The sequence below is a fragment of the Macrobrachium nipponense genome, chromosome 15 (genome assembly GCF_015104395.2).
Source record: "Macrobrachium nipponense isolate FS-2020 chromosome 15, ASM1510439v2, whole genome shotgun sequence".
NCBI lineage: Eukaryota > Metazoa > Arthropoda > Malacostraca > Decapoda > Palaemonidae > Macrobrachium > Macrobrachium nipponense.
In genome coordinates, this window is record NC_087208.1 from 8,221,295 (window position 1) to 8,248,903 (window position 27,609).

A 27,609-nucleotide genomic window follows, 5' to 3' on the forward strand; every position below is an offset into this window, starting at 1 on the left:
AAGAATTAAAAGGCTAGTAAAATTGCGTTAATTCTAATTTCTCTTGAGAAGCAAGTTAACTACGATTTTCCTAGATGGTTTTCGTAATTCTTATATTCAAGATATTGCAAGTGTCCCCGAGTTGACCAGGATTATGTAATGTTTGCTTGAGGTAGCAAGCACATACTGCAATCATCGAGAATTTGAGCAGTTATACATAATGGCGAAGGAGAGGAGTTAGCAGACAGAGAGACACACAAACAGAAAGACAGACAGAGGGCAGAAGGAAATCCGGACGCCTGTCCGTCCATTCGTCTCATGCAGATAGATTTCAGTATTTTGGTTCAGAGGAATTTATTTCAATGGTATGGAACCGCTCTAAATTAAAGACCCCGGTCATCTAGTGTCGTGCCACAGCTCCGAGGAATGATCGGCCAAATGAAAATGGCTGTGTGCAGGCGTTGAATGAATTTTTGAATTTCTATCTTTTCTTGTGTCTTTTAGTCACACGATATCGTAAAGACACAGGACACCCACTAACACCAGGAGACATATTTTACTCACTTTGTGACATCGATTATCATGAAATTTTATTGAGAGGTTTGCCATGAGCAAATGGATTTCCTCGAAGTCATAAATGTCAGAATACAGCCAGGATTTTGAGTCATTCGTTTAGAATACTATTGCTGGGAGAGAAAATAAGCTGTTAAATCTTCGTGATAACAAAGATGCCGTGAAAGGAAGGGTCACATTAAGCAAGAAGGGAATTTCTACAAAGCGATGAGAAGCGGTTCTTATCATACGAGTTCATACATAAGTCAGCTACAAATTCTATTCTGTGGTGCACTGGCTCTAGATGACTGCCATCCATTTCATAAATCAATCCAGTGATCATTATGAGGGTATGTGAAGAGGCCAAAATCCAGTCACTTAGAGCTCGGTGATGATCACTCATTGGTTTCACATCTAGTGAAGATTTCCTTGAAATTTCACAGAGACTAACTACGTATTTGGCAGTTGGTGATGAATTCACTGTTTCCCATCCACTTCGTATCTGTTTCAAACTCTTCTGCTCGACTGTGGTATACTCTTTGCCAAACATGTGAGCTGTCTCTGTTAATTGTTTGTGTACTGATATGTTGGAGGTAGGTGGCTTCAGGTATGTGCCTTGCCACGATTCTAGATTACTGAATATGTGCGCCAGCAAGGGCGCGAGGGATGTCATAAATAGGAAATTATGCCAACAGTTTACACTGAGCAGTATCGATAAATCAAAATAGCCAAGTGGTAACTGTGGTCAGATGATAAAAACAGAAGAATGAAATATATTTCAGTTCATAAAATGGGAAAGTTGACAAATGAAGCAGTATGAAAGTTATCAATTCGGGTAACAATTATTAAAAGAAAAACAAAAATACATTGAAACCGGTGACAGATGTTGAGGAAGAAAGTACTATATGGATTGAAGTGTTGTTCTTATGTGACTTATGTAAAGGCAGAGACCCTTTATTTCTCCAATAAACTTGTGACGATGCAAACTGCCGCCTAAGGTCTATAGAATACCATGTCAACCCACCAGCGACCCAAAACGCATCCATCCTCTCCTGCGCAGGTAAATATCCGGTCGGATTATGACGTCAGAGAGGCCTAGGCCGGATTCAAAGCCCCTGTTTATGGCAGAGTCTGCCATTTGTTTGTAAAAAAAAAAAAACGGTGTTCTTAAACGAATTGCAGAAATGGCAAAATCAATGAAGGTTCTAGGAAGTAAAGGTCTTTACCCATTTCAAAAGGGATACGTAATTTCCTCTTTGCCCAGATTACTGCAAACAATAATGGACAAATTCAATATACGTATCATGTTTCTTAACATATAGACTTAATCAAGAAGGATTTGAGCATTTTATTGCATGCCTACGACAGATGAGCTCGCTATCAGCACCCATCGACAGTTGCAGTGAAGCAAAGAGTTAGGTGTCATCTTTTGGCGAAAGATAAATAGTTCTCTCATGGGATCAAAGTAGAATGTAGACGATAATTGCAAAGGAAATAGCATAACAGCTGGCAGCACATTTCATTCTTTGCTTGATATGCTGACTTCTTCATGTAGTACGGACGATGAGTCCCTTCTTTCGGCCATAATGTGGTTGTTTACCTGACAATTTCGGTGCACAAGAAAAAGAAAATAGCTTCACTGAAAGTTTGCAAGAGACTGACGATGGCCAATTCGAGGAAGCAGTAGAGCAAGCTGGTTTAGAAAACTTCGGAGGATTTATTGCCCGTAAATTCTAATATCCATATTTTGGGTCTCATGTGCCATTAGAAGATACCTCATGGAGAAGTACAATAAGCAGAGGTGATAGAAAATGAATGAAGCCCTCTAAAGAATCTTATGAACACCTGAAAACGACGAGAAAACTATTTAAATGGCATCATAGTGAAAAAGGACGAGGAGCTGGAAAAGGAACTGCTGTCAAAGACTTAGCTGAAGAAATATTGATTGAGTCACATATTTCGTTCGTTGTCGAACGTTCTTTAGAAAAAGTGCTAAACAGGGAAATCTTTTGATTCAAAAAATTTTTGAATAAAGTAAAGAGGCTGTAAAAGAATGTTTCCAGAAGTTCAAGCTAATGTGTGTGAGTTTGTGCGTGCGTGCGTTGGATTATGTGTATTTCTCTTTTAAACAAGTATTTATTCCTTAATTCGATCATAATTTCTAAACAATGCATCTAAACACATTGTTATTTTCAAGCAATGTATCTTTGAGAAAAGATGCGTAGGATACATAAAAGATCTGTGGTTGTATACAATAGTGAAATACATTTCTTTTGCAAAATGTGTTTTTTCTATATTATTTATTCAAGCATTATATATTACTCCTCAATTCGATCACAATTTCAAAGCGATGTATCTAAATAATTGCTATTTTCAAGCAATGTATCTTTGTGAAAAGGTGCGTAGGATACATCAAAGATCTGAGGTATACACAGTGAAATAAATTTTTTTACAAGATGTGTGTTTTTCTATATTTTTTCCCGAGCGTTATATATTTTTTTATATGAAAATATGTGGAAATCCCTAAGTTAACAATATTAATGGTTAAATCCCCATTCTATGAAAAACTAATAGTTTTACTAAACATTTAACAAAAAATAATGAGCGTTCTATAGAGCTAGATCGTAGATCCGTCTGACGTCACAAAATTTACCCCACAAACTATTATATAAACCGACCCCACCGACAGATTTCTCTCGGTGGTCTTGATTAAACCCCCAATTAACACCGCTCACTCACCCCCTATTTTATCTGCGCGTGAATAGACCTTGTATTCTATAGACCTTGCTGCCGCCGATGTTGTTAATTAAGAGGAAAAGTTGAGTATGTCTTAGTCTAACCAGACCACTGACTGAGCTGGGTAACAGGTCTCCTATTTTTACGCGGCTAGGAACCAATTGGTTACCTAGCAACGGGACCTACAGCTTATTGTAGGATCCGAACCACATTATATCGAGAAAGGGATTTTTGATCACCAGAAAGGAATTCCTTTCATTCCACGTTGGCAGAGCGGGGAATTGAACCCGTACTATCGAATCGGTAGGCAAGCACGTTAACCATTCGTCCAACGAGGTTCAAACAAATATCTATGGAAAACAGATGGTGATGAAGAAAAACATTTATAAGGTGTTTGACTGAATGGAAAATTGTAGGTAGATTAGTTAGCCATCAGTTCTTGAAATGGGTGACGGTTAGAGCAGGTAAATGAAGAGTTTCACAAGGAAGGAACCGGAGAAGGCTGTCCGTTTTGGGGAAATATTAATAACAGCAGATAATATTTGCTACAGGAAAAATGCAAGGCCGCTCCAAAACAGTCTGGGAAAACTACTGTGTTCTTAGAGGGAATGCGGGGTATCGTGGGCCACATAAGAACTAAAGTCATTTCGCCCAAAAATCGAGTGACAATAGATCATTGGAAAGAAAACACTTCATTTTCATTTACGGTTAGACTTGTGTGATTATTTTCCGCAAAAAAGAGCTAAAATGAACACTGTTTATAAGTAGAAGAATGAGCTTCATGAATATAAACGTTTAAGATTAATTCTATATAGCAAATTGCTGGCAGCCAGGTAAATATTGGAACTGTTATAAAAGGAATTGTTAGGTTATGGCAAGAATCAGTGTCATGTATGAGAAGGCCACCGCAGCAGCAATTCCTAAACGAGACGAACGGGATGCTACAGAATTCAGACAAGAAGTCCAGTACTCCCTACATGGGGGGGTTTTTCGAAAATGATGAAAGATTGGAAATACCTTTTTTGCCAGACGAAGACAGACAGCTCCCAACTTTTTTATTTTAAATGATCGAATGAAAAGCTATGACTGTTAATGAGTCAAGACCACTTTTGCAGAATCAGCACCTACTGCCTTCTCCCGCGTCCGTCTTCTCCTGTTCCACAGAGGAGGAGGAGAACAGGTTCAGGATGAGGAGGGATCGACGCCAGGCTTCCTCGTGAAGCGAGTTCCTGATCTAAGGTCATTCATCCACTCCAGTACCAAAATACTTGTCATTATTTGGTTGAAATAAAACTCTAAAGAAAATGGCGGGTTTCTTTGTTGATCTTAATTGTCTGCTATAATAAAAAAATTATTATATTATGTCCTATGTCTTATGTTACAACAATTAGTGTATTTACATAATTATATCCTTAAACATGAGGAGGAAGCCTTTTGTTGTTTACCTTGCAACATTTACAGTACTATATCAGAATGTACATACAAACATTTCAAGTGAAACATTGAACCAATAAGTGTTAGAGGCTACGCAATGACATTAATGCAATCAAACTTATCATAATGTCAATCAGAAAAGGAATGAAATATAAAAGCAAGTTATCCGAGCAACTGTCATGCGCAGAAACAATTTCAGATTTATGACTAAATCGACTGACCGAATAAAGTTCACAGAGTTGTAAAAATTGACAATGAAGTGCAAAACAATGTAGTATACCATTCGAAGTCCCGTCTTCCTCACAGCAATTGTTACATACGGGTGACTCTTTCGAACATTTAAACATAACCTGTGTTTTTATATCGCCATAAATTAGGAGAATGTTCTAAAGAATCATGCTTTTCGTTTTCTTTCGTAATCATGCTTTAAATTTGCTTAACAAAGCGGTGGCGGCATAAATAATTTCCATTACATCATAAACCAAGTGAGCTGAAGCCTGAGCTGTGTCAGTCGGGAAGAAGCACCTTCTAACCAATCATATCAGTGATGTCGACTGCATAGTTATGGGGTTTCGTCGTTTTCAGTCAAGTGTTATCTTAACAATTTCGTTTTTGGCCTCCACAAATCGTCATTTAAACAATAATCTTTTTTCAAACAGCCAACAGGGCTCAAATGAACGAGAAACTAGTGTTAATTCAAGATGTACACTCTCTAAGTACATCTTTCAAAGAATGAGCTTAATGTACTTACTGGTAACCTGAATTTGATAGCCTACTGCTGCAAATCGATGGTGTTCAATTACGCTCGATCGAGAGTATTAAGAAGAGTATTGGCTTAGAAATGATCATAATTAAACACTTTGTTTACGGAATGATAAACAACATTATTTCTGAACACAGCACTAAAACTTTTCTCTTCCCATTTTCGTTTGCAGACAAATGAATCTTTCGCGCCTCGTAAATTCGCGGTTAAAGTGAAGAATGATGAATTAGTGTTGCTTCTGAGCCATGCAGCCTCAATGTTAGGGGGGTAAGGCGGGGGGTGCCTGTGTACCCTCGCCTGACCCTTCATCTGGCGCTGCGGTTTCAAATTCATCCTCCATATCTTCGAAAACTTCCGAAGTGGAATTGTTGGTATAGTTTCCGGGAGGGACAATGGAAGTTTCACTGCTGTCTATGTAGAGGACTGGAACTGATGTTGATGAAGCTTCTGGGATGATGGACTGCGACTCCTCTTGGTCGATATCCGCCATGATGATAAAGGTGCCTCTTGCCTTACTAGTGAAAGTGCCCCTGTGAGTTATTCTTTCAAAGGAGTTGGCTGAAGTTTTCATGCCAGAGAAGTTTCTAAGCATCCTGGAGAAGAAAGCCATTCATTAGACTGAATTCTACCATTTAGATCGGTAGCCTTCTGAGAGGAGGCGGTGCAATTCATGTTATGGGTGAATAATAGAGACGAAAAGCGGGTCATTATAAAAGTAAGAATAAAATGCAATTAAATTGGATATCTCTCCCAGTTTAGAGAAAGAAGCTTACATTGCTGTAAACACGTTAATAGAAAAACGAGGCCCTGTCTACTACAAGGGGATTAGAGAGCATGGGAGAGGAGAGAGCATGTGTCATTGCGCTTCTAAAGCTTTCTTTTCAGTGAAGTGAAAAGAACTCACACAAAACTTTTCACACACTTCAACTCTGCACTGTAGTACTACTATCTTCTGCAAAGTTCATTTGGGGCTCTTGACAACTGACATAATTATCCTCTTTTTCTCTCATATATATATATATATATATATATATATATTATAATATATATTTATATATATATATATATATATATATAATACATATATATATATATATATAGATATATTATTGTATATATATCCCTATATATATGTATATATATATATATATATATATATATATCTATATATATATATATATATATATATATATATATATATATATATATATTATATATATAGATATATATATATATATATATATAATATATATATATATCTATATATTATATATGCTATAATATATATATATATATGTATGGGAGGATCTGCTACCTTATTTTTAAGAATTCTTTCGTCCTCTATTCTGCCAACTATCTTCAGTGCCATTTAGGAATTGTTGCAGTCCCTACACTCTACGCCATCTATTGACTGCTGAAGATATCGATCTTTTTAAACCTCCAGTTTCATCGCCTGGGGGATTCATCCATGGAATTTTGTATAGTTTCTTGTAAATTAGAATCCTTTGTTTAAAACATGTTTACTTCAGACATAAATCCTACATCCAGAGTTGAGTCTGGTTTCAGTTTTCACCACACCAGGAAAGAGACAAGACGTGTTTTCTCAGTCTCTACCGATTGTTGTCACTTGACTATCGGTATAGCTGTTACCTGCTTTATGCACTATGTATGGTGCCGGTCCCTCTTCCTCGAATTTTGTGTTAGAAGGTGCTGCTAATCAAATGGATATTGTAAGTCTGATGGTTGTTTAAATGAAGATGATTTCGTTTTGACCAGTGACAATGATTTGGATGGACAGCCATTCCAGAGAGTGGGGAGACTAAAAAGGAAGTGGTTTTAACAATGATGACGGTGTGAGTAATGTTTCGGTTTTGCCTACTGATCAAAAGAGGAAAAGCGACATGTACACCAGAGATAATAGTGACCATTTCAGGCAAGATCATGACACACAATATGAAAAGAAGAGGGTGTACCTCCCTGATGATGTGGAAATGGATTATAATGAGAGGATCCAATGGTCAGTTAAGTTGTGTAAGCAACAACAGGGAGATGGAAGCCTTGTTCACTGAAGGTAAGAACAAACCATATGTCACAGTACAGAATGATGAGGCAGTAAAGTTTTTAACAACTACAGGTTCTAACGAGATTAAAATGGTGGAATTAGATGACAGAATTAAAACTACCAAGATAATCATATTTGATGTTCCCATATACTTAGATCCTGATGACTTCTCATTTGAGGAAAATTGTGTCGTGAAGCGCCGTCAGGTGAAGGTAAAAGGAACTTTTTATAAGAGACCCCAGCTGATTGCCTTGGTTAAAGGATTAGTACCAGAGAAAGTCTTTCTTTTTGTAATTGGCCATTGACATTTTAGTGTTTATAACGAGACGCCAGTAATAAGCTATAAATGCAGTAAATGGGGTCATAGGTAATATAAGTGTCATGGTAATTTCCGATGCAGATACTATGGGAATAATCATGATTTGAAAGAAAGTATTGTTAAGATCAATGAAAATGAAAATGTTGAGCCGAAGTGCTGTAACTGAGGTGGAAAACATAATGCTAATTATCATCTATGTGAAAATAAACCACAAACAAGGCCAGTGGGCAACCATGATAGTCCAAATGTCAGGTAGAACAATTGTTTAGCTGTGAATGAGCAATCGACTCCAATCAATGTGTGGGAAGAAAGGCGTAAGCAGGTGGCTCAACGGTCAAGAAATGGAATTAAGGAAAGTGAACAAAAAGTTGAAATTCAGGGAGATTGTTCGGAATTTGACTGGCGATAGCAATGCAAATACTATACCGAAAGACACATTCCTTGTAGGTGGTAAGAACAAAAATGGGTTATTAAATGAACTCTGAATATGGCAGATTTGGTTCTAGCTTATGTTAATAATCCTTTGGATGATTTAAAATTGAAGTTGTTGCAGTCTGTTATTATATTGAAGGATAAATGTGTGAACAATGGAGAATAAAAATGTTAAGGTTTTGTCTTGCAACGTTAACAGTTTGAAAAATAGGGTAACTGATCTTTCTGATATTGATGTTATACATCTGCGGAGGTTGGGATGTGTGGAATAAATTTTCAATTGAAAAACTACCAAAGGTTTGAGATACCTGCATATATGACTACGAACTGCAGGGGATTGACAACCTATATTAAAAGTAATATTCCCGCAACATTTCAGTCGGCTGAAAAGGTTAATGGTACCGAGTATCTGTGAGTTAGTATCACACTTAAAGATGACATTTTAAATTCGATTAATATTTGTCAATCCTGATAAATAAGTTATTGACGGTTATCCAGATGTTATTTATGCTGAAGAATGTCTTCTAATGGGTGAATGCTAGGCACAAAACTCTTGGCACCAAAGGTATTCAAAATCGTAATGGGATGGTGTGAAACACTTTTTTGAATTCTACTGAAGATCCTAAAGTTATTGGACAAGGTGACCCTACACATATTAAGGGCGGTAGGCTAGATTTTGCAATTATTTTCAATGCTGGATCTACAAGCAAGTTCGGATGTTGTAAGCACACTTTTCAGTGATCATTTCGCTATTGAAGTTAAGATGCATATTAACAAAATGAGTTTTGTCAATATTAGAAGATATTCACTTAGATGGTCAGCGTAGTTATTCCGTTACTAAAATTGGAACTTGGTATAAAGAGTATAAAAAACTTGATGTAACAGATGAAAATGTATTTTACGAGGATCTATAGAAAGTGGTGGATTCTATCTTGGGTAGACCTAAGCCGAGGAATTTAACTGGTTTTAATGCAAAATCTGAAAATGTATTATAATGATAAAGTTGTTAAGGGGTGAACAAGTTTTAAAGAAAATGCCATTGTAAATGGAGTAAGGATCCAAAATAAAAAAGAATAAAAAAACTTTGAAGTTGCTGAGTGTACAACAGATATAAATAAAAAGGGAAGAAGTAAATACTGGGACAATCTTTTGAGGAAATTATTAGCTCAAAAAGGTTGAGCCAGGTCTGGAATGGTGTGAATAAAATTAGGGGGGTTAAAAAGAAACTTCATATTCATCCAAATCCTAAAGATAAAGCTAATGATCTTAAAAACAAGTGTCGTATGCCTCTAGTTTTTCATGTCTTCAGAATAATGTCTGAGAAACCTAAGGTCTAGGAGACTGGAGTTGATTCGCTTGCAAAGTGCTTTGAATGATGATACTTGCGTTACATTTACTAGGGATGAACTTCTGAATGCTACAAAAATGGGGAAATCCACTGCACCAGGTAGAATGGCCTGACATACAAACTTCTCAACTGTCTCATAAGCATGGACGATAGTCCTATACTAGATCTGATTAATCTGTCAAATAGAAATGGGAGATTGCCAGTGGAGTGAAAAATGGCGTTGATCATTCCTGTGCCCAAGAGTAATGAAGATTATATCTTTAACTTCTTGCTTATCAAAGATGATGGAACGAATGATCTTAAACAGATTGATGTATAAAATAGATGGTCTTCTGTCTAATAACCTATATAGATTTATGAAGGGTAGAAGCACAACAGATTGTGTGATAAAGTGTCTTGTGAATGATAATGTTAGATGTCGATTGTTTTTAGATCTTAAAGGGGCCCTTGATAAGGTAAATGAAGATGTGATTTTAGAGAGCTTGGTGAATAAAGGTGTGAAAGGGTTGAAAGGGAAGCTATTAATCTGTAATTCAGATTATTTAAGTAATAGAAAGGCAGTGTATGGTTTTAGGGAAAGGAATCTGGACAAATAAAGTCTGAACTTGGTACGCCGCAAGGTGACGTATTTAGCCCTATACTTTGTAATATTCTTATACCAATCAAGAACTGCTAATGGAAAAGAATTCTCCTTGAATGGAATGAGATTGGAAAAGGTATCTAGTTATAAATATCTTGGAATGCATATCAGTTTTAGTAATGTTAAGGATCAAATTGCTTATGTCAAGAATATATGCGTGTCTAAGCTAAAACCTCTTTTCTAAGGTTATGGAGTTACGGAGTTCCATTTGACAACGTCCTAGAGAGAGAGAGAAAGAGAGAGAGAGTGTGTAATTGCTGTATGGATAGTTAGCGATTGAATTGGCTGTTGGTGAGCTCTGGGTTGTCTGCTGGTGCAGCTGGAGTTAGTTGTTAGAGTTCTGTGTTTCAGTCAGACTTTGGTCAGTCTTGAGGTAGAGTGGGTGATGATCAGTAGTGTCGGCAGTGGTCTGTGAATAGTGTTGGAGGCATTGAAAGTCAGTTAAGTTGTGTTATTGATTTGTTGCTTAATTGTTGTTAGTGGTATTGTTTGCTTTGGGGTTGTTGTGCCTGTGCTGTTGGATTTGTTGTGCTTGTGAGTTCCTTTTGGGTTATATGTGAGTTGTTATGGTTGAGGGTTGTTGTGGTTTTTGGAGGGTGTTGTGGTGTCTTGGTGTGGTTGTGAGTTGTTGTTGGTGAGCTGTTGTGATTCCTTGGTGTTGTTACTGGGTGTGTGTGTGTGTTGCCTCTTTGTGTTGTGTTTTTTTGTGCTAGTGATTGTTTGTGCAGTAGTCTTCAGTTGTGGTTGTATTCCGTTTGTTGTTGTGTTGTTAAGTTGTTGGGTTGTGGTCCTTGGGTGTTGTTTGTTTGCTGTGTTGTTGAGTTGTGGTTGTATTCCTTGTTTGTTGTTGTGTTGTTGAATGGTGGGGTTGTGGTCCTTGGGTGTTGTGTTGTTGTTGGGTTGTGGGTTGTGGTTCTTGGTTGTTGTCTTTGTTATTGTTGGTATCTCCACGACCTCGACCGGCAGACAGCACACCATATCGCGGAGTATCTGGAGTTGGGTGAGTACATGCGTTTGTGTTTTTATGTTCAGTGTGTAGGTATACGTAGGTCAATTGTCATGCATGTATTCTGTAGTGTAAAGAGGAAAGTGTGACTGAGGGTGAGTTTGGCAGCTAGATTGATTAGGTTTATGTGGGGGGGATTTTGCCTGCTTGTTTTTTGAGCTTGTGATCCCGCTACAAGGTCAATATATCTAAGCACAGTAAGGAGGAGATATATTGACTATTCACCCCCAGTATTAAGTGTTTATGGTTTTGTTGACAGTCAAAGTGCTTTATCTGCCTTAAACAGTAAAATGACTACTGACGATTTAATTTTAAGCTGTAGAAAATGTATACACAAAATAAATTCATTTGAGTGTGAGGTAAGTTTCATGCGGATTCCATCTCATTGCGGTATTTTCTTTAATTAATGAAGTTGCTGACCGTTTGGCTAAGAATGGATGTGACAAAGAAATCAGAATATAATTGTATATTGAGCATTGCTAGAATAAAATCTGAAATAAGGTAGTGAGGAAGCAGTGGGAGTTTGAAAGTGCTCGTATGATAATGAATATGGCAGTAGGATCATGAAGCATTTCGATGTTATCACGAATATTACTTTTGGTAGAGCTTCACCTCGATATGACACTTTCATGATGAGGTTACGTCTTGGATATAGATATATTTTGGATTATGATGAAGGTTCTGAAGGAATGTCTTGCAAATTATGTAGTAATGTCAAATCACATACTTTGTATCATTATATAATGGACTGTAATGGTTTGGAAGAATTCAGCGATAGTAATGTTAATGGTATGTGTGAGACGGTTTGTTATATGATAAATAACAATATGGTTAAAAGAATTTTGGATAAGTTTTCAAAGTTTGACATACGCTATTAGTTATCTTTGCTCAATGTATAGATATTCATTAAAGATCTCTTACAACATTTGTAAATAAACCAGATATATCATAGATTGTGCAAGATACTGATGAGTGGGCTTGTCAGCACGCTGACATGCTCACTTTGGTGCATTATTAATGTCAATAAATATTTTGATTTTGAATTTGAATTTGATTGAGCCTGGTTACTACTTGCTTAAGATTGGTAAACTTTTTCATTACTACTTGTTTGGAGTTAAGTGTTGTATATAATACGTAAATACTTTATATATTATATTTAAGATCTTTTACGTGCTGTGTTTTCTATACCCCGATTACAGTGTATTTGTTTGAAAAGTATGTAATCTTATAGTTAGTACCATATATTTAGCTGTGAAGTGTAGTATGTGTGAAAATCACTGAATAATTCTTTTTGTGCCGTTCTTGAATCAGTGATTGTGAACAAAGACATTTGCCTTTACATCTGGCATCAGGTTAAACTAAGGAAGTGATTAAAAGTAAGGAACGTCACATTTGGAGGCCTGACCTGGATCTTATAAATTTAAAAGCTAAATATATCCTGTGTTTGTATTACGATCCATTCAATGAAAAGTTATAATTTTAAATGTAAACTTATTTTGTTAACACCGTGATCGGGTGTAGTCTCCAGCATTGATACTTCAAGAGTAAGCCAGGCTCCATGCTTCATTGATAACGTAAGCGTTAAGTTGAGTTTTTCTGGAGAGCTAGAGTTTAATAAACCAATTGTGCAATTAGGTTTCACGGTATATATATAGCCAGCCTAGTTTTTCTCTTGACTTCTCATTAGAGTTTTAAAAGAATCTCTATGCCCTATTCGCCACTTATAAGCTAACACATTACGTCATGGGTGTTGAAATCCCATTACTTGTAATCTAGGGATGTCTAGGAATTACCTTTTCATTGGTATCTCATAGAGATTGTCTCGTTCTATAGTTGTAGTTGGGTAATAACCTTGCGCAGGTATCATTTCTATTAGTTATAACGCTAACATCACGGGTATTGAAATCCCATTTCTTGCAATCTAGGGAAGTCTAGGAATTACAGGTCCATACCTTTTCATAGGTATCTTATAGAGATTGTCTCGTCCCATGCTTGTACTTGGGTAATAACCTTGCACAGGTATCATTCTTTTTAGGTATAGTAAACTTTTCATACTTAATATAACATTGAGTTTGGCCCCAATGTATCGCAAGCATGTTTGTTATTGTTAGTCCATTGTCATGAATGTGTATATTGTGAAATTGGTAACTATACTTTAGTGCATTGTGAATTAATGATATCGGAGGATTTGAAACATTTACTAGTTATAAGGTATTATTTATTAAATATTGCACTGTAATTACTCAAATTGTGAACCTATTGTTTTGGATTATTCATGTCTTTTGATGCCAAACACTTTACTTGTAATCCGAAGGAAAACATTCATACTCTGCAGTATACCAAGAATTCTGGTTTGTTGGCTTTAGCCAACAAATCAGATTAGTATACCGACAGGAGCTGTGAAAAAAGAAATCTTGGTTCTAATCCTGAAATGCCTGATAGACAAAAATATAATTTCACAAGATGATGTGAAACAATATTGGCCCTTAACTATAATGAATAAGGAAGATTCGGCTGTAACAGTTTTAACATTACAGATAGAATTAGAGCAAGTAAAATAGAATCGGCAGAGAGGCTAATTCAAGCAGAATTACAGAAAGAATGGGAGCAAGTAGAGCAAGAGAAGGTAAAACTAGAAATTGCAGAGAGAATAAAAATAGAATCGACAGAAAGACCAGTTCAGGCAGAATTAGAGAAAGAACGTGAGCTAGCTAGGGCAGAATTAGAGAAATGACGTGAGCTAGCTAAAGCAGGATTAGAGTAAGGACGTGAGCTAGCTAAGGCAGAATTAGAGAAAGGACGTGAGCTAGCTAAGGCAGAATTAGAGAAAGGACGTGAGCTAGCTAAGGCAGAATTAGAGAAAAAACGTGAGCTAGCTAAGGCAGAATTAGAGAAAGAACGTGAGCTAGCTAAGGCAGAATTAGAGAAAGGACGTGAGCTAGCTAAGATAAGATTTCAAGAAAAACAGGAGGAAAAGGATATTCCTGAACCTTTCAATGTCTCTAGGGTTAAGAAACTCTTGCCTGTGTTTATCGGACAAGAACCTGAAAATTTCTTTGGTGTTTGAAGAAACTGCCAAGACCTTAGCATGGCCCAAGGATAAATGGGTACTGATAATTAGAAGTTCTCTCACAGGTCAAGCAGAGCATAATTGTAACTCGGATGATTTCTGAGAATGGCTATGATATTTTGAAAACAAAGTCTATTTTAGATGCTTATTCTATTATAGCATAAGATATCGTCAGAAATTCTGTAATCTGAAGATAAAGCAGTTATAGAAATGGTTGGACAAAGCCGGTATTGATAACTTTGAAGATTTGAAGTCTCACCGGCTGCTAGAAGAATTCTTGCATTAGATACCAATTAAGGAACGAGAAGCGAAGAAACCCAAGGAAGCAGCTTTGTTGGGTGATGAATACTTCTTAATTCATAAAGGACACCATAAAAAGAAAACTTTCGTCGATAATAAGGTATATGTTCATTTTGTAAGGAACGTGGACATTTAATTCAAGATTGTCCTAAACCTCTGTGTAAAGGTTCTCACCAACAAACTCCTCCCAAAGCGAACTCTTCACCTAATGCCAGGAAAATAAATCTAAACCAACTGAACATAAGACGCTGAATTGTGCAATTAAGGAAGATGGTCTTGATAACTTCAAGTGTCAGGGTAAAGTAAAAGACAAACGCGTTATAATTCTTCGTGATTCAGCATCAAGTAAGTTCTAAAATGAAATCTTTTTACTCCCACAAACAGGTTCATCAGTTTCGGATCTTACAAGTGAACCGGTACTTCCCCTTGTAACAATTCCTTCAACTTGTCCTTACTCTGATGGAATAGTAGAAGTTGCCTACTTGGATAACGAATTCCCTTGCAAAGAGGTGGACATTTTGATGGGTAATGATTTGGCCAAAGGTAAAGTACATACCAATCTGATAATAACAATATCCTGGAACATATGTTGAGGTCACAAGCATCTCGAGGAGAACCTGAGTGGTGTTATACCAAGTAAACCTGTCCCTAGCAAGGTAAGGTAACTGACATGCTTGACATTCCTGCTGAAGATTTTGCAAAAGCACAACAAGTAGATGATACTACGCAACAGTTTGAGAAGGTTAGAGATAGATCAGATGAAGAGTGTAAAACTCCTAACTTTTATCTAGAAAATAAAGTTCTTATGAGACATTACAGACCCCCTAAGATGTCTTTTCAGGATAACTGGTGTGATAAATTCCAGCTAGTGGTACCTAAGGTCTACTGACAAACTTTGTTTGACTTGGCCCATACTGACAACTGTCATCTTGGAATAACCAAAACATACCAACGATTAGCTGAGGATTTCCAATGATTAGCAGAGGATTTATATCAAAGCTTGTACCAATTGCCAACAAGTAGGAAAAATTAACCAGACAATACCTCCAGCACCTCTAATACCCATTTCTGTACCAAAGGAACCCTTCTCTAAAGTCATTACTGATTGTGTGGGACCTTTAAAGAAGACAAGAAAAGGTAATTAATACATTTTAACTGTATCCCATGGTTGTTCCAGTTAAAAATATTTCTGCCAAGGTAATTATCAAACAGTTGCTTAATATTTTTACTGTATTTTGGTTTCCAGCAAAGGACAATGCAATCAGGGAACTAACTTCATGAGTAAGGTATTTCAGGAAACGTTAACTGCATTTAATTTGAAACAGGTCATAGCTACTGCATATCACCCTCAAACTAATGGAGCATTAGAGAGGTCATATCAGACTGTAAAATCTCTAATCAGGGATTGTTTTCAGTACAGGTAATGACTGGGATGAAGAGCTAGATATGCTCACGAAGCGTCAAGAATGAGTCTACTGTTCCTAGTCCTTTCGAACTTTTTGAAAGAAAATCTAGAACTTTGCTGACAGCTGTAAAAGAAGGATCCTGAAACAGGGAAGGAAGAAGTATTTAATGTTTCTATTATTGCCACCTTCAAGGACAAGTGTCTAAAATACAGGAATTTGCCCAGAGCAACCCACAGATATCACAAGAATGAATGTAATTCATTCATGATGAAAAATATAAGGTAAGAACTTTCAAAGTTGTTGATGAAGTGCTGTACCATCCTATTGCCGATAGCCCTTTAAGAGAAAAGTATATAGGATCTTATACTATTGCTAAGCAAGTATCAAAGGTGAATTACGTTATAAATACTGCTGATCGTTGCAAGAGAACACGGATGGTTCGTGTTAATCGGTTGAAACCTGTTATAAGAAAAATTCCATAGTTATGTAATTTAGTTATTCAAAAAGAAAAACCTGAGCCTTTAGTATTGTATCTGATGGGAATTCTGACTCCACTGTAAGTGATTTAGTGATGTATTGGGAAGATTCAGATAATTCTAGCAAACTAGGTTCCTTAACTTCTTATCTTAACTTTGATAATCAGCAACATTCCCAGCAACTTGAAGATTTGATTTTAGGATATAGATATATATTTACAGAGACCCCAGGTAAATGTACTGTTGGACAACATGTGACAGTAAAGGCATCCCTTTTACAGAATTTCCAAGAGAAAGTTAAACATTCTAAAGGCAGAAGTAGGCCATTTAGTAAAGCATAATCTGGTTACTTCCAGTGTTTCACCCATGCATATTGGTACCAAAACCTAACGGGACGTTCCGGATTTGTACTGATTACTGGAAAGTTAATGCAGCTACTATTAAGATTCTTTCCCCTTACGTAGAATTTTAGACATCATTGATAATATCAGTAACACAACGCAACCTTTCATCAGTAATGCAATGCAACCTTTCTAACACAGATTGATTTAATGAAAGGATACTACCAAATAGAACTTACTGACAGAGCTAAAGAAATCTCCATCTTCATTACCCCCTTTGGATTGTACTCATACATGTTATGCCATTCGGTATGTGTAATGCTCCTTCAACATTCCAATGAATAATGCAACCTGTACTTTAAGGTATAGAGGGAGTCCATGTCTACCTGGATGACATTGTGATTACATCAAAAATATGAAGAACATCTTAAGAAGCTTGAAGTATTCAAGAGATTAAGGTCAGCCAATCTCCCAGTCAACCTGGGAAAAAGCAACTTCGGTAAAGCAATGGTAACATACCTCAGACATACTATTGGAAATGATAAGGTACTTCCAAAACAAGTTAATCCAAGCCATCATTGACTATCCTGTACCCAATAACAAAGTCATTGAGAGCACTTTTAGGAATGACTGGGTTCTATTCTAGGTTTTGTTCTAACTATTCTCAGAAAACTTCTTCCAAAAACACTTTTAGATGGACAGATCAGTATCAGACCATCTTTAATCAATTAAAATCCTTCCTAAAAAATTATCCAATTTTAAGAGCTCCTAACTTAGACCAATCTTTCTTTCTCCAAGCGGACGCTAGTAACCATGGATACGGTAATGTCTTACTCCAAAACATCCAGGAGGGACTTGGGAGATCTGCCACCCTTCAAACACCTGTTCCTGATTTTCTACCACTCAGGATGTTTTATGGGTGCTCAAACCAGGTGGCCCACCCTCGAAAAGGAATTGTTCAGCATTGTAGACGCCATCCTACACTTTAAACCATTTGTGAAAAGCCAACACTAGACTGTCATCTACTCTGACCATTTGCCTTTGTTTTTTGGAAAGGGCTAAATTCATCAACCTAAAACTTTGTAAGATGGTCTTACATCCTTTCTGCAGCCAAAGTAAAAATAGTTCGAATAAAAGGAGCCAATAATACCCTAGCTGATGCCCTATCGAGGATGGAGGAGTAAAGTAAATTTTTGTTGCCTATTTTTCTACAGGTAGCAGACTCTTAATACCCGGGGAAGATGAGGATCTGCTACCCTCTTTTGAAGAATTCTTTTGTCCGCTATTCTGCCAACCATCTTCAGAGCCATCTAGGAATTGCTGCAGTCCCTACACTCTACATCATCTATTGACTGCTGAAGATATTGATTTTTTTAAACCTCCAGTATCATCGCCTGGGACATTCATTAATGAAATTTTGTATAGTTCCTTGTAAATTAGAAGCCTTTGTTTAAAATGTTTACTTCAGACTTAAATTGTACGTCCAAAGTTGAGTCTGGTTTACTGCTTGCTTAAGTTTGTTATCTTTTTCATTACTACTTGTTGTAAGTGTTGTATATAATATGTAAGTACGTTATATTATATTTAAGATCTTTTACGTGCTGTGCTTTTTATACCCTGATTACAGTGTATTTGTTTGAAAAGTATATTGCAATCTTATACTTAGTACCACCTAAATATTCAACTGTGAAGTGTAATGTGTGAAAATCACCAAAATTTTTAATGTGCTGTTCTTGAATCGGTGATTGTGAACAAAGACATTTGCAGTTTGCATCTGGCATTAGGTTAAATTAAGGAAGAGTGATTAAGATTAACGTCACAATATATATATATATATATATATATATATATATATATATAATATGAAATTTGTAATTTAAGATAAATAATTAACTGGCTAACAAGAGTATTCATATTAGCTATGTTAACATCCAAAGGAAAAAGAACTATTTTGGCTCCACAGCTGTTCTAAAAGAGAAAATTTGATAGCAAATATTCGCAAATGAAGTTTTGCTTGAAGTTTATCATCCATTAGTTCTCTGCCCCTGGCTGCAACTATATCGCCGGTTGAAATAGTTACTGAAGAGAATGTCTGTGTACTTTCTCTACTTTTCTCAGTAGATAGGAATCGTCGAAGAAACTTAATTTTTTATTTATTTATTTTTTTTTTTTTTTTTTTTTGGTTTAGAGTAAAAAAAAAAAAACGCCAGTTTTACTCCTGACATCAAAACGCTTGTTCCTGCAAGAGCATCGCTCATTAGTAATGGGCCTTCATTACAGTTCTTATGTCATTACAGTTCTTATGTCTACTGACAATCTGAGGTCCAGAGTCACGCAGAAATTCGTATTGCACAGATATCTTACTCAAAATCAGATTTCTTTTTCATGCGTTCTGTGCGGCGTCGTGTCGGTCGAGTGGAAGTTGAATCATGTCAAGCGATCAGGCATAAATAAGTAAGTACCATATGAAAGTCAAAGTCACATGCTCTAAACAATCAAGGCTCCACCGACTTCACTCGGGTCAGACCGTTAAACCACCATAATTTCAGAGCGGCTATGCCTGACTATCAAAAGTAAGATGGCGAGGAAGGGGAACATACTTAGATCAAGAACCTTTTCGCAGTTCGGGCTACGGGCGAGATAGTAAATTTGCCCAGTTCATTTTTTTTTTTCTTTTTCCACGCCCCTAGGTTAGATCAGATTACGGTCGGATGGCAAGCATTAGGAGTATTTCGGGTGGGAGACAAATGATGAGATGCGTCTTAGTCCTGACGGTAACAAGCACAACGAGCTCGGCGGCGATTCTGATGTATATGTAGTACCTCCTCAAGCCCAAACAGTCATATTTCTCGTCCTCGTAGTTACATTCGTTTACAATTGATTTTGTTTTTCTATAAGCCCCTATGATCAATTGAACACCCAAATTGCAGAAAGGTTGAATCTGCAAAGATTCATTTTGTAAAGCTCTTGAATGATACGATTGAAATGAAGGCCTCACTCAGTTTTTCTTAGCACTAAAACTAACATGCTTCTAATTCCCTTTGCTGTCATTCCACTGTAACCAGACTGATACATTCATTTGTTTTTATGTTCATTCCTTATCGAGCATTTGTATGCCCAATACAAATCACAAAATGCATGTTTAGCTTATGAAGCAGTTATGAATAAAAAGCAATTTAGTGCATCTTATGAATTTGTAGAAATTATCTTCTCCTCTTACTTTCTGGACTTCTTCTGTGTACCTATTCCATTAAACCTGGTATTGATAATGGAATCCTCCATTTTGCTTCTCCATTCTTCTCCTAGCCCTCATCTAATGATTGTACTTTATCTAGAATGTCCTTATCTTCTGCTATTAACTATATTCCACGTTCAGGTAAAAGCAAGGCCTCTCCTGTATCGCCCTCTGTTCTCTCAAATTCAATTTCTCAATTTTTCATAAAAATCAAATGGAATCCCCCACTTCTATCAGTATTATTAGCGTTACATAATACTCCTTTGCCATGCGCCCTATTTTTGTTTTATATGTTTGTCTGTGAGGGATAAAGAGTCAAAATATACACTGGATACGACTAAGTGCAAACAAGCACAAGACACGACGCCCGCGCCAAAATGCTCGTTGTGATGTACTGTGTGCGCGCGTGAGTAATAACACCATGGCTGATCTCGGGAACGAGCCTTAAATAGTAAATGAACGTGTTCCTGAGGTGGCGTAAACGACCCTGCCGTGTCGGGAAATTTGGGTAACAGAAAGATGAAAGCAAGGCAGTAATCTTGTAAAGGAAAAGACTCAAAACTAAACTAAGGAGAGAGAGAGAAAGACAGACAGACAGAGACAGAGACAGAGAATACGTGCAGTTAAAATGGGAATGAGGGACATTCAGACTGGGCGTACAATAACGTCACATCCATCCATCCATCCGAGATCAGTTGGGCTTCTTCATTCAAGTTTACAAGAACTCACACCTAAACACACGGCCGTTAGATCAATGCAAAATGTGGGGAGCATTGCTGTCAAATTGCAAAGAGTTTCCGTAACTTTTTTGCCGTTCTTGTGCGGCCTTGTTATTTCTCTTGATTGATCTAGAGGTTGAAATCTCTTGATTGTAAGTTGAGTACGCAAGGGGTGGGAGGCGGTTCATTAACTCATATTTGCTTTATGGGAATCAGGTTACAGTAACAATATGAACTATAGTTTTATGGAACTAAATCCATATAGAAAAAGCACAAATACCGAATGTGGAAATCAAAGTATGCATTCATTCTCATCATAACGATATGTACCGGCTCTTATCCGACATTAATTCCTCGAATCAACCAGGCTAAATCACTGCTTAAAGGGGTTAAACATTTCAGAGCTACAGGGAGTGGCACACATCACAGCGCTTGAGGTTATAGATGGGAGAAGTACATTCAAACAAGAAAGGCCCTGCAACGTTTCACTGCATCTTGAAAGCAAATTCTGAAAATAGTAAAAGGACACGTTACGATGTATAAGGAAGAGTACATGATCACCTATATAGACGATCTTTAAAACCACGATATGAAGTCACTGAGAGTCATTTTTCTCTCAACTTTGAAGATGTATTAAAGACTGGTTATGCGGCAATGTGTAAGAACAATTTTGAGATTGTAGCAACAAAGGGAAAATTGTCAAAACTTGTTAGAAGCTCAGGTACTCTGCAGAAGCGTTTCCATGAACTGTGGGTCCTGAGCTATTGTCCTCTTAATCACTAGATTAGAGGCATCATTTTGCCTTTTAAGTTATCTTAGACGTCTAGGAGTGTTGAGCTTTTCCAGTGATTCATGATAAAACATAGTGGCCAACACGGATCTTCAAAATTCGCCTCAACGTGGAAATTCTGAAATATTTTTCAAGAAGAGATTCGCGTCTTGCATCATATGGAAGCAGACTTATTTTCATACAGATTGATATCTGTTATATTAAAGAGTAATAACAATCGCTAGAGATATTGCAGCTGATGCGTTAACTTTTAGGTAATCTCTATATGTCTCTAGTAATGATCCTGGATGCCCTAACTTGTATCACCTGGCTAAACCTGAAATTTAGCACGCTGCACTGCAATAAAATCCTGTTGTTAAATATATGGTATTACACGTCTGATATATTTACTCACCATTGTAATTTTAGGCAGGAAACTGGTCTGAAAATGTCCAAGTCTTAATCACAATGGAAATTCGTATTGTCATGGCCTTGTAACTACAGTATTTAAACTAGATGCTGTATATAATAAAAAAATTCTATTTCAAAGTACATAATCATCATGATCGAAAGCTTACCCTATTTATGAAAATCATGACATAAAAACCCCAGCATTTCACAGCCGGACTTGTCTTATTCAGATCTAAGTATTTGTGTGTTGAACGCGTCTTTCGTGAGCAGTTATAATAAAGGTTATTTGTCTTGAAAATCTAGTAACGTGGTTACAAACTTACATCAATGAAAAGACAGTTGCTGGCTGGTGGTATTTCAAATGGACTTTTGCTATCACTAGGATATAAAACGTGCAAGTCATTCATGTTTTTGTCACTGGTGCACTTCTATCTTAATTACTTGGATAAGGTGCTCATCTCCCATAAGAAGAGAGCGAGAAGCCGGTCTTGCTGTGTGTGTTTACAATGAGTCTGTCTGAATCTCGAATTTCTATTCAAGTTCCCATTTCCTTTACTTTTTATACTTTTAGAATATTAACATAATATAGATACTAGAAGGTACAGTCTATAATATCAATCTCAAGAGAAAGTACTCATATTTACTCCTTTTTTTATACTTGGTTCTATCTGTGGCATTTGGCGCGACTACTGATGCACCACAGACTGCACCTGAACATGAATTTCCTTGAGACTTAGTTTTGTCCCTTTCCCAAGTATGTGATTAGTAGTGAAGTGGAGTAGTTATAAGCTCTGTCGGTTTTGCGCGGAACTCCTTAGTCACTGTTCACCAGCCAGAGTGGGATACTTAGGCGGATGATAGTCACTTGGTCAAGCTTTCGTGGAATATTGTGTTAAAGATGAAATCATTTCTTGATGCTGATGAAAGCATTTCTATCCTTCAAAAACCTCTAGATTCAGTTGTTCTTATTATGCCCATTATAGCTACTACTATCCATTTCAGGACTGCGAGTCATCGTTTCTCTCAAATATCTTTCAAACTAATTATTGATCGAAATGGTACTTTGACGCAGTACAAGACACCTCTCGCTCATTTTTGGTAATATAGTGCATTGTCAAATGATGTTGGTTAAGGTGTTTGCTCTTGACTTACAAGGTGTTGCCAAGCATCGCCAACCTATACATTTGAACGTCCTTTATCCCCATCCCGTCCCTCCCTCAACCCACTTGCCAGGCTTCCCTGTCTCCCCACCCCACCCCATACCCATTTACTGTTATTATGTTGAGTAACATTGAAAGTTATAAATTGTTGTTTTTTGCAGATTCTGCGTTCATTTAATTATTGTTATTGTATAACAATGTAAATATAAATGGGAGTAGGCTAAAGAGCGTATGACCTTCACCCTATTCACGTATCTACTACTATCACGATCTCTCGTATCGATGTGTTCGCTACGATCAGGGAAGATCGGGTCACCAAAATTAAATCACATAGTTTAACCTACAACCCACAAATCGTCACTGCCGTGACAAAAGGGCGTATCTCAAAAAAATTGAAAATTGAGATAATATCACCATTTCATTTATGCGGCGAGTTTCATAGTGTGACATAGTGGTGTATCTGTACGCCTAGCGGTTGTCGTATTACATCATCTTTAGGTGAAAACTTATCTTTTAAAAAAAAAAGACCATTCACGAGACGTATAGGCGTAACTAGAGTTACGTCTCTTTGTAGCGTTTCAAAAAGAGCAATATCAACAGATTTAATTCACTTACGCCTTAGTTTAAACAAAACGTACTCTATAAAATGTTTTAGTGTATATGTATTTCATCATGAGATCGTTTATATCGATGTAAGTTGTGACTGTAAAACATACACTTCGAATTAGGTCCCTCTCTCTCTCTCTCTCTCTCTCTCTCTCTCTCTCTCTCTCTCTCTCTCTCTCTCTCTCTCTCCAAAAATACAAAGCCCAATTTAATAGAACATATTTATTCAAATACCATGCAGTTACTTCATTCATGAGCATATATAACTAATGCTTCTTTTGAGTAATGTCCGTTTCCTTATTTTTTGCATAACAAGGTACTAAGGCCTATACACCTTCAGAGTAAACAAAGTCTTTGTTCTTTACCGTTAATCTGTTTAAGCACTTTGGCATCTGGGTTCTCCATAACAGCAAGTATATAAGTGGTATCCATTTTTCTTTAACTGAATATTACTATTGTGGACAAAATTCAACGCCAGATTATTCGCACCCACGTCTTAACAAAAAGAGAATGCATGCTGTTTATAGAAGAAAATTCTCCGAGAGGCATATCGACAAGCTGCACAACTTATTGTGAGGTCCTAAGGGGCCAGAATATTTACCTCCTAAGGACAAATGATAACTTGCCTAATTATAAGAGGAGACTGAGTTACTACGTATAACCTTACTATCTATAACCTGCAAATTAAGGCTTGCCACTGTTTTCTTGGCATGAAGGACAAGGGAAACGAGGATCCTCTGACACTGGCACCTACTTAGTATTTACCCTGATAAACTGGATGCTGGCGAGGTAAAACTATAAAACTGTTTGCGAATGGGTGTCCTGGACAATATAACAATTCTGTAAACATAGCCATGCTCTTGCATTCAGTATGCAGACTGAAAAGTATTGAAAAGATACGCCTAATTTCCTTCAAGGCCTATCACAGCTAACACGAAGTGCATTGCCATTAGCAATGCACTTGACATTGTTTGTGAACTTTATGTGCCTTTTCTATTAATGCCCATTTTTCGACTAGCAAAGAAAAAAATCCTTATTTTGTTTATCCAGTTCAGACTCTTGATTTTCTGGATTTTAAGGAAATGGCAAACGTACTTCGTATCTTCTTTCCCACCGTTATCCCTACATTACGGGTCGGTTGCCTGATGCGCCTTCTCCACTGTCTTCTATCGATGGCATCATCAGGCAAGGTTTATTGATCGGCAAAGGGGGTTTTTATGACCACATGCCCTTGCTGTCATCAACCACAGTTATTGGCAGTGGGCCTAGCCTTTTACAAAAAAATATGACTGTGAGGCAGCAGTGTCTGCATTTAGTGGGGTGCCTCAGCCTCTTTACTAAAAGTAAGTCTGCATGGCAAAACCAGTTTCTACAGTTATTGGCAGTGGGCCTAGCCTTTTACAAAAAAATATGACTGTGAGGCAGCAGTGTCTGCAGTTATTGGTGGTGCCTAGCCTTTTACTAAAAAGTAAGTCTGCAAGGCAACAGTTTCTACAGTTATTGGCGGTGGGCCTAGCCTTTTACTAATAAGTAAATCTGCAAGGTAGCAGTTTCCTCAGTTATTGGCAGTAGGCCTAGCCTTTTACTAATAAGTAAATCTGCAAGGCAGTAGTTTCTACAGTTATTGGCGGTGGGCCTAGCCTTTTACTAAAAGGTAAGTCTGCAAGGCAGCAGTTTCCACAGTTATTGGCGGTGGGCCTAGCCTTTTACTAAAATGTACGACTGCAAGGAAGCAGTTTCCACAGTTATTGGCAGTGGGCCTAGCCTTTTACTAAAAGGTAAGTCTGCAAGGCAGCAGTTTCTACAGTTATTGGCGGTGGGCCTAGCCTTTTACTAAAAAGTTAATCTGCAAGGCAGCAGTTTCTACAGTTATTGGCGGTGGGCCTAGCCTTTTACTAAAAAGTAGGACTGTAAGGCAGCAGCCGTCCTTTTAGTCACCTTTTGCAACACGCAGAACCTACGGTGGTAGTATTCGTACACCCCCACCACAGGATTAGGCAAAAGTACTTCGTATACTATCCATTAAAATAGCCGACCGAGGAAATTCTGTTAATTGGACAGAAATAAGTGAGGTAATGGTGCAAAAGAGTTCTTTGGATAAAGTTTTCTTCAAAACTGGTCGCCTAAATGAACACTTAAGATCTATAAAACTGAAGCAACGAATGCAGCCTGATCCAAACAATTAACTGCTTCATAAACTCTACACCCATAACTAAATACACAACACTTCCACACCCTATTAGTAGTGATAAGTTAAAATTGATACAATGGCACTACAACAACATCCAAAACACAGTACTTATAACAGGTTGGAACAACACATTGATGAGAAGATATGTATCATTACAAGAACGGTTGGTACAAGAAAACTCAAGATTATATCATCAAAATTGGGAAGACTTAATAAAAAAAATACACAAATATAGTACATTAACCCAAAACATTTCTGGAACTCCGTTGCAAGACTGATGGGAAGCAAAACTAATACATCGCCATACATAAAGCATAGGAATGAGAAAATATATGATGACCAAGAGAAAGAAGTACTGCACAAGGCCTACTGGCAGGAAATATTCCAGATAACGCAGGAGGATGACAAAAATTTCGACAACCAACATGAGACAATAGTCAATGAATTCATTGAACAACATAGACACAGAGCGAATCAACGAATCCGCATCATGCAGCTGACATTAACAGACTCAATGAAGACTGCCCTCTAACAAAGAAAATAGAATTATGGGAAATCAAAATAATAATAAAAAATTTTAAACACAAGGCACCAGGAAGAAGTGGAATTAACAAGGTCATATTTCAAAATTTACCAGATATTACACTTAAAAAATTAAGAGAAATATACAATTGGGCTCTCTCAATGGGATATTTTCCAATTATATTCATGAATGCAATAATGATTTTGATACCCAAACCAGGAAAAGAATTTTAGACCAATATCATTACTAGAAATACCTGGCAAAATATTTTAAAAAATAATTAACAACAGACTAGTGTTGTTCCTAGAAGGTAATCAGCTACACAATAAAAATCAATATGGATTTAGAAAAGGAAGAGGAACCCAGATTGTAATAGCAACAATATATGAGAGCATTGCACTGTCACAAAGAAGATACCTGTGCAACCTAGTATGAAGAGATATAACCAAGGCATTTGACAAAGTATGGATACAAGAACTTCAATACAAAATATTACATCTCAACCTTCCAGGCAGTTTTGAGAAAATTCTATGCAACTTCATCAAAGATCGAACAGCAGCAATCAAGTCACAAAATTACATAGGGAATCCATTTCCGTTACTAAGTGGAGTCCCACAAAGATCTATATTCAGTCCAAAATTATTCATATTATATACATCAGATGTGACTCCACCACCAGAGTACTGTACTGATGTCTGCTTTGCAGATGATATAACTCAAATAGTTATACACCCAGAAAAACGTACAAAGAGAAGGGACCCAAATTTGAAAAGACAAGTAGCACAAAAAACAATGAACCAAATTGAAAGAATAAATCAATTTGAAAAGAAGTGGAAGATAAAGACAAACAAATCTAAATTCTAACTAGTGTCGGTATCTGCATACAAACCTGCACAAATAATGTTAGACCAACAACGAATGAATTTTACTAAAAGTACAAGAATACTAGGAATGCAATTCGGACAAAGAGGAATATCAAGAGAAAGGCTAAGGATAGCAAGAACACAAAATGCAAAGCTGAAAAGATTTAGGAATATGAACACAACTATCAAAATCCATTTCTTCATAACCTAATCAGACCAATAATGGAATATCCACAAATACCCACGTGCTTAGCATCGACTTCCAACA

At 37.0% G+C, this 27,609-nt stretch overlaps 1 protein-coding gene across 8 annotated transcripts in view; it reads right to left on the reverse strand.

Annotated features, from left to right (window-relative positions):
* Positions 1 to 4,567: 4,567 nt before the first annotated feature.
* LOC135226991 (uncharacterized) overlaps positions 4,568 to 27,609 on the reverse strand; it is a 159,838-nt gene continuing 136,796 nt past the window's right edge. For all 8 annotated transcript variants that reach the window (XM_064266712.1, XM_064266707.1, XM_064266708.1 and 5 more), the window contains one exon: positions 4,568 to 6,057. In XM_064266712.1, the coding sequence (XP_064122782.1) occupies positions 5,724 to 6,057 (334 nt within the window). In that variant the 3' untranslated portion in view covers positions 4,568 to 5,723. The remainder of the gene's footprint in view (positions 6,058 to 27,609) is intronic.